General features: G+C 31.8%; 1 protein-coding gene across 1 annotated transcript; it reads left to right on the top strand.

Moving 5' to 3' along the window:
* Positions 1-177: 177 nt before the first annotated feature.
* On the top strand, positions 178-648 carry LOC18104130 (dehydrin Rab16B). Its single transcript, XM_006375846.3, has one exon. It carries the CDS (start codon positions 178-180, stop codon positions 646-648), a length of 471 nt encoding a protein of 156 aa, XP_006375908.3.
* The last annotated feature ends 8,519 nt before the right edge of the window (positions 649-9,167 follow it).

Here is a 9,167-nt window from a genome sequence, read left to right as displayed (position 1 = left end):
TACGCGTACATGGACATTTTTGTGATTTCCAATTATACCATTAGTTTTATCTTCTTTTTCTGTCTGCTTCCATTTCCTTCGCTCCACTTCTGAGCCTATAAATATGGCACTTGTTTCCTTCATCACTTCATATCAAAAACCATTTCAAAGAGAGAGAAAAGAAGAAAGAAATACCCAATGGCAGGAATCGTGCACAAGATTGAGGACACTCTGAACAATGGAGGCAAGAAAGATGAGCGCAAGGGTGAGACACAAGGTGGGTGCAACCAACAGGAGCACAGGGGCGGCGCGCAAGGTGAGCGCAAGGAAGGGTTTGCTGACCAGATGAAGGACAAGATCCCGGGGGGAGGCGGTGGCGGGCACAAGGGGGAGACACAAGGTGGGTGCAACCAACAGGAGCACAGGGGCGGCGCGCAAGGTGAGCGCAAGGAAGGGTTTGTTGGCCAGATGAAGGACAAGATCCCGGGCGGTGGCGGTGGCGGTGTCGGTGGGAAGGGGGAGACGCAAGGTGGGTGCAACCAACAGGAGCACAGGGGCGGCGCGCAAGGTGAGCGCAAGGAAGGGTTTGTTGGCCAGATGAAGGACAAGATCCCGGGCGGTGGCGGTGGCGGTGTCGGTGGTGTCCGTGGTGAAGGAGGAGAGAAATAGAAGAAGAAGAATGATGATGGCCATAGCAGCAGTGACAGCGACTAAAAATCTTGCACTGCTTCCATGGATTAGGTATGTACACATATATTTGTTCCCTACTAGCATGGTTTTTTGTCTTGTTTTTTCGTTAATTCTTTTCCCATTATTTTTTCTTCGTCTTTGTTGCCTCTAGATCATAAACTAACTATATGTACGTAGGTCTTGTTGCATGCTCTGCTTCTCCATTATGTCAAAGTCAAAGCTCAAAAATGGTGAATCGTTTGTTACATGCACGTTCTGTTCTTCCATAATTTTGATTTCTAACGTATCCTTCTGTCTTTGCAGGTGTGGAGGAGGTCGAGGTCCTTTCTACCAGTGTTGCAGATTATATATCACTAGTAAAAAAGAAAAGAAAAAAGCTGTACTGTTCAATATTTTGTATCCTGCTTTTAAGTGGTGTTGCTAGGCCAGGGAAGACTGTAAACAGAAAATGATATTATATAATAAGATAATAATTATTATAAACATTGTTTTATGTGGGTGATTTTAATTTGTTCCTGAAAGAAATTGTTAAACATATGTGAAATATACCTGCTATGGTACAGAAGCTCTCGATCACCATATACGAGCTATACACGTACATGCAAGATATGTTCTTCCTCCTTAAAATTGTTCTTCCAGCGACAATGGAATGAAACACATGGAAGGGCTGTAAGAGATTTATGGATTATATTAAAGAAAATTCACCCGTCATAACAAAGTTTGGCTGAACAGTTTCGAGATTTTATTTACTGGAGGTGAAACACACACATCCTTCTCAACAAAAAAATCTTCTCAACGGTAACTCCATGCTTGTGCTCTATGTCGGATCAATTTATTAACGCATGTTATGTTAATTTCTACAAATTAAAAAATCTGGATTTAGATTTGCCCAAAGGATAATTAACAAGCTTCGCACCGGTCGATTTCCCCCCTTTGATATACTTTTCTATATGACCCTGGATTTAGAAAAGGGGGAAAATATTTAATAAAATTGTAAAAAAGAATTAAATGAATTAATATTTATACCGTAATTAACTGTCTCAAGCAAATAAAAACATTAAAAAAATCCATTAGACACAAATACATGAGCCTTAGGGAGACCTCACTCATACTGTGGAGTGGACCGGACTACTCGTGGTCAAAAAAGACAATAAAATTAATTTATAAATTCAGAACCCAGCTATTTGTGGACCGGACCTTAGTTTTGGGCTGCTGCATAAACTTCGATTTGACTATTGAAAGGTTAAAAGCTTACAGGTTCCTTATACTAGCTGGCCACATGATTGTACCATGAAGATTATCTTTTAAAATAATTTTTATTTAAAAATATATTAAATATAAATATAAGAAATAATTTCATATATTTATATTATATAAAAACCCCGTTGTTCCCCTTAGCTTGGAGTTCTTCCCCATTTATTAATAAAATTTCAGGTGTCGCAATCTTATTAATTCTCCGTTTGATTTAGACTTAACACCTGTTATGAGAGGGACAATATATTCTTAATTTATATATATATATATATAAAAAAACATACAGCCTGAGAACGGCATTGAATAAAGCTTTGTTTATTTTGAGGTTCTTCTCTATCCGTGAATTGAATAGAGCTTTATTCCTGTGAAGGTCATTTTTTATCGTGGGGTTTCTTATTGAGTTTAGTGCTATGATCCAAAGATTGATGAATCTCTCCAACATAGCATAGCCAGAGAATCGCTCCAGCATAGCATAGCCAGATAACGACACTAGTATTACTCTAAAGGTGATCAGAAATAATTTTTTTTATTTTTAAAATTTTATTTTTAATATATTTAAATTATATAAAAAAATTAAAAATTAATTTGTTAAAAAAATAAAATTTTTACATGATCTGAATGTGGGATTGTTAAAAAAAATAAAAATCTGATCTGAATTGTGGAATTGATTATGAAGTTAAATTACCTTGTTGTGCTTGGTTTTTTTATTTTACATGGACAATTAATAAAGAAAATCTCTCTCTTTTATATTTGCTAATTTAGTTTCCTTTCTAGATTAGGAGAATTATTAATTAATTCTTCATAGTATATGAAATCAGATCTGGCAGCCCCCCTAGCATCCCTTGTTGATAAATATTCTCCTAAATAATAGATAAAATAATGAACGAAATTTTCTTGAATTTTAGGAGAATATTTTGCTGATTTAAGTCCTTGTAGAATTAGAAAATCAATCTCAAACAAATCTGATCTAATCTGATCATAACATCTTAATTAACTCAAGCCAACTTTGAACCCCATGTGGCCCAAACCTATATTCATTAATAGGGACCAAACCAGACCCAAAATATACTCCAAATAAACTTTCTTTACTGCCCAAAAACATCTCATGCATAGCCTGTCCTGATCTGGTCGAATTACCCATCAAAAGAATTTGGTCGAACTCATCATCTATAAGAACCTCAATTTGACTGAATGCATCCCTAGATAAAGACCCATCATGAAAAATCCAAGGCTGAACCATATACTAAACCGTATCAATAACCAGTCTCAAACACATAACCAAATGCTTACTATAAAGAATTCAAGGATGAACCTTAAATGTATCAACAATAGACTTTGTTAAAAAAAGAAAAAAAAAAAAGGAAAGTAATGCTTTGACCAGGCAAATCATTTAATTGGTTCAGTATAGGCTTTGCAATGCTAAATTACCATGTGAAGCTATTAGAATATTCTTCCTCTAAGAGTGTGTTTGGTATTGCGGTAGCTGTTATGGTTGTGATTTGAAAAAAGTTGTTTTATAAAAAGTACTTTTAATTGAGGTTGGTTTGAAAAAATAGGTGTTTGGTTAAAACTGTGTTTGAAATTGAGGTTGAAGAAAAAGTAGTTTAATGTGTTTGGTTAAGAATGCTTTTGAAATTGAGGTTATAAAATAATTTAAAAATATATATTAATATTAATGGTTTTAAATTTAAATATTGTAGAATTAATTACTCCTATTACATCATGAAATAAAAAATACTTTATAAAAAATACTTTTTATTATTCCATTAAACTATTTATAATTTCATTACATACAAAATTCATCCGATAAAAACTACAGTTTTTATAATTTTTTGAGCGTAGATAAAATATTACCAGGTATAAAATTGATATTACAGTGCGAGTGAATTTAATTTAATTTATACTAGTGTTTTTTTTAAAAAAAATGTTAAAAAAATTAACACACTGAAAAAAAATTCACATACTCCACTGTTCAATGAACAGTGGAGTATGCCTCCCCTGCTCACTGAACAGTGGACACATGCCTCCACTGTTCAGTGAACAGTGGAGGTGGCATGATACACTGTTCAGTGAACAGTGTATCATGGTTGAATTTCCCGAAAGCAGCATTTTTATGCTTTTCATCTTCCTGCGTTCCGCACGCGATTTGGCTGTAGGACCATGCACAGTAAGCAAATTTTTTTTTTTAACCAAACGTTTGCTTCCTGTGTTTTTGAAAAAACGCAACTTCTAACGCGTAGCCAAACGGGCTCTTAATTAGTTTCTGCTTTGTTGGTTATCGTTTCTCAAGATTTTTATGTTATTGTAATGGTTTTGTGGTAGGGTGAGCTTCTGCTTAGTGCTTTCAATAAATGAAAAAGCAATAGACAAAATCTAGCTCGTTACTCACTGCATATATAATAGTTTAGAAAACGGACCGTTGCATAATTAACCATCATCAACATGAATTCGGTCGACTCGATCTTGCTCATAGCAGAACAAATCAAGTAAAGGGACCTTTTCATACGGCTTCTTCCCACATTTACAATAAAGACTAGGAAAATATGGCGAGTTCTTGTGATGACCAAGTTTCTTGATATGCTTGGTATTGTCAAATATTAGTTAGGATTCTGCCACTTTGCTCACCATCATGCATTAGCATCATTGCTTTCATACTCTGTCCATTTCAGAAACAAAATACAGAAACCATATTGGAGACAGAGATCTTCTCTAATTTTCCATTACTGAAAGACAAACGCCAACTAGACACTATGACTCGAGTTCTTCTAGCCCAGGAGGAGTCTACAATTGCGATTCTTACAGGTTCTTACAACAACAACAACAAATTAGTTAAGACAAAGATGTTTTGGAGCAATGCCGTCTTTTTGAGTAAAAAGCCATTCCCTAATGTTCAAAATAATGTTGTATATACAAATTCCAATCAGTTTTCCAACAAAAAGACGAAAGAATTAAGTACAAGGGAAAGGAAGAACAGTAGCCTCCCTCTCTATATAAGTCCTCGAGACCTTTTCAACGTTTTAATTAATAGCAGCTTGTACTTGTGTATGGAATTTCTGAGTAACCATCAGTCCAAAGTTAGTGCGATAATCCTTTGAAAGGGTCATCTAAATTTTTTATATCTTTGCATAAGAATTAGATGATGCACTTGAAAAAGCAACCACTGGAAGAAGAATTCTACCCCAAGTTCTTACCATGCAACTGTTACCTTAGGAGCAAAAACTACATTGTAAATGCCTTAAAATCACAGTCGACGCCTTTACCTTTCTTGCTTGATCATATCTACCCTTCTACATAAAAGTGGCTCTAATTTTTTAGCTGTTTTAACCCTCCCGTCACCATTACAGATGCCCATTATCTTGACCAAACTACCTGATAAAAGATTAAATAATGAAAATAATAAAAAACAAAATAAGTAATATAATTTAAAATCAATTAAAACCAAATATAAATAAAAAAGAAAGGAAAAAAATCAGATTATCTTTTATAATGATAATTTTCTTTGAATTAAATAAACAAACTTATCAAGTGTAAGGCTCACTGTGTGATTTGTTCTTCAAGTTAGGCCTCATTTGTTTGTTGGAAAGTAAATTTTTTTGGAAAGTGAATTCCGGGAAAGTGATCAATTATTTTCCGATATTTGGTAGTGTAATGAAAAATAAGTTGGAAAATATTTTTCAGTATTTGGTTATGTCATGGAAAATGAACTGGAAAATAACTTATTAATATTTTATTTTTTTAAAATTTATAAAAATAATGAGGAACAAATCTTACAAATTAAAAAGTTGAATGAGAATGAAATTGAAAAAAAATATGATTTCATAAATTATCTCAAATAAAATAAATAATAATAAAAATAATAGAGATCAAATCTAAAAATAAAAAAATAAAAAGATGAAGAAATTAAAATAATAATAATAAACATTTCATAAATTATTTCAAATAAAATAAGTAACAATCAAAAGAATGAGGACCAAATTTGATAGATAAAAAATTTCAATTAAAAAATGATAAGGGAAAAGCAAATAACAATTATAAAAATGAGGATCAAAATTAATATAAAAATTAAATTCTAAGGGATGAAATTGAAAAACAAATATTCAAAACAAAATATATATTGCAATCAAAAGTTTGAGGACTAAATTTGATATAATCAGCAAATAATATGACATTTTTAAATTTTTCACAACTTTCGGAAAGTATTTTCCGTCCAAAATAAAAGGAAAACACTTTCCTGAAAACCAAGCTAAATTTTCTTTTGACTGGAAAGTGTTTTCTGTTGACCAATTTTTCTAATGACAAACAAACACAGGAAAATTTAAAAAGTGATTTTTCAGAAACCACTTTTCGAGAAACAAACATAGCCTTACAAAATAAAGGATTACCCTGGTCATGAAGCATGCATATATTGACATGTTTTTTATATAGGCTGGATTAATATTTTGTTAATGTAAAAAATATTTAAGCGTTACCAACTTTTTTTCCAAAAAAAATAGTTAATCATGGATTCAAAATATAATGCATATTGAATAATATCTTTTTTAAATATTTATACGGCGATATATTAAATGTTTAAAAAAAATATTGAGACAATAACATATTGGATAGACTCAAGTTAACTTACCAAATTTGTGACCCCGTTATAAAACTGTGACAATTCTATAGAAAGAAAATCAAAATAAATTATAAAAATCAATTCTTAATCAATCCAATATTGAAAGATAAAAATAAAAATAAAACATATTAAATTAAAGAAAAAGACAACAAAACAATCGTTGTTTTTATAAAAGAAAGAATATAATATGTACTAGTTTCAACAACTTTGATTAATGTTCAATTTTAATAAAGCATTGACTAGAAATATTTAAGAATAATCTTTAATGCAATATGAATCATCATAATTATAATAATTTTATAATTTTTCTTCTACTGTATTTTTATCTCAAGAACTTTATTTTTATTTTAGATTTATTTATCAAGCTTAAATGAATATTAAATATAAAAATACTTTTATTAATAAATTAAATAGGTCTTGCATTAATTAATAATATCAGTATTAGGAGCATCTAACGCATACTCACTAACAATATACATGTTCAATCTTTGGCCTTGTTAATTAAACCATGTAATTAAACACTTCGTGCATCTAAAGACTAGTGTTTTGTAGGCAGGCTATTGGGATCAACATTTCTTGAGTTCAATGAAGCAATATGCCATATGATACACCAGGGTTTAAAGAGGTGTATTTCATATTTGGGCTCTATTTCAAGTGATTTTTTAGAAATTATTTTCTAAATTTTCTTGTATTTCTTTATTATTAGAAAAGATAGTCAATAAAAAATATTTTTTAGATAAAAAAAATAAATTAACTTGATTTTAAAAAGATTATTTTTGACAAAGTCTTGAAATGATATTTTTTTATAGGCCCTTCCATATTTTGTGTCATAAGTAGAAAGAAAGAACTCTTCTTTACATAATTTTCGGTGATATTCAATCTCGAAAAACCATCACTTTGACTGCGTCACAATATAAACTCTGTGGATGCGAAATCTCAATTGAAGATTGTCGAAAATTAGGTTAGATAACTGCACTAAGAAAAGAGTTCATGATATCTAGGTCATTATTGTCTCTGGGAAAACATGCTTAGTGATACACTAAACTATAAAAAATGAGAACGATGAGAACAACAACAACGAATGTTCTCCAGAGATCCTTTTGCCAATATCCAAGTATTATTTTTCTTATTGATAATGGCATAATGCATACGTACGTTCATCCTCCTGGCTCGAGGTTGAGGGCAAAATAAGCTTTGTCAGCCTGAGGTATGTTATTTAAATTTATTAAAAACGCCCTCGGAAGTATTTTAATTAAATATTGTTACGAACAAAGTTGGTGAATCAGTACTATAATTAACAATGGTAATCACCCATCCTAGCCCACTTCGTCCTTAATCCCTACTACTAGCTAGAGCATTTTAGTTTACTTTTTGATGATGACGAAAACCAAGAACACAAGAAAATAATCCAAATATATTATTGTTCAGTGCTGTTAATCCTTATGGGATTTTGTTTGTCTTGCATGACTCGCTGCTGTTTTTAATGTCTCTTGTAATTCCCAAATTCCATTCTTTTTTTCCCCACAAGAAACCTCTTTGGACTTTTAGGACCTTACTTGTGTGTGTGTGTGTGTAAAGATAGAGAATATGCCAAGCTGTTGTAAAACAAAATCTCAATTAGATTTCATAATTTAGTCTGATTTCGAAAGTATCACTGTTAAGAATTCATTGACATTTTACACTGAGTGGAGAGCTAGAGGTTTTCTTGGAGGATACCAAAGCAATATGGGAGATAAAAGGACAAAAACCAAAACAGAGAAGCCACAGTAAACCTGATGGTAAACCTGATGCATGGAGGATTGAAATTGTTAACATTCCAATAAAAACCCATAATATTATTTGAAAACCATGGAAAAATTAAATGATAATTTAAATATCATGTTAAGCATTTGTTTTTTTAGTGCATTTCAATTAAAATCTTGAAAATTACCTTGAAAAAGAAATATAAAAAAAGGTTAAGGGCCTTGCCAAAAAGATGGAGCCCATGTGTCAGGCCCAATAATAATTAATAAACAAAAAAAAAAACTTAACATGCATGGCCTACAAGATTGGCATGCCTAGTTTTTTTTTTTCAAAAAAAAAAACAGATAATATGTTGTTGTTTTTTTTCCAAAATACTTGCCCTAACAGCAGCAAAATTACATTTAAGATATAACTAGGGTTTTGACACATTCACTCCCTCCACACCATATGGTTGCATGGGATCTAACGGCCCCTTTGTTGGCCTGCCTACCACATCGCAATCATTAGATTAGAACATGTCTTAGAGCTTCAATTATACAATAATTACCATAAAAGAGTTGGAAAGGAACTTCATTCACTTACTATAATGAATACTACACAAAATAAACTCCACATGTCAATCACAAGTACACATAAGCTGTATCTGGTTTGTCTGGTTGTCAACCAAAGCCTATTATAATTTTATTTTATTTTTTTATCTTAAAAAATATTATTTAATATATTTTTAAATAAATGCAACTCTAACACCTGTACTATCCTATTAAGAAAATAAAACAAGACCGACGACGAGTAGATGACCAGAATGCAATAATGGCCTATCAACTTGGTTCGCCAAGTAAAATGGCCTTCCTTCCTTCTAGCACACGCAGAGGTGGGAAGCACCATTATT

The sequence above is a fragment of the Populus trichocarpa genome, chromosome 13, assembly GCF_000002775.5.
Source record: "Populus trichocarpa isolate Nisqually-1 chromosome 13, P.trichocarpa_v4.1, whole genome shotgun sequence".
Lineage (NCBI taxonomy): Eukaryota > Viridiplantae > Streptophyta > Magnoliopsida > Malpighiales > Salicaceae > Populus > Populus trichocarpa.
Note: the sequence above shows the minus strand (reverse complement) of the source record. Positions and strands in the feature narration are given on the sequence as shown.

What these genes read in the sequence shown, in the direction of transcription:
- LOC18104130 (XM_006375846.3), top strand. Translation starts at nt 178, where the DNA reads ATGGCAGGAATCGTGCACAAGATTGAGGACACTCTGAACAATGGAGGC.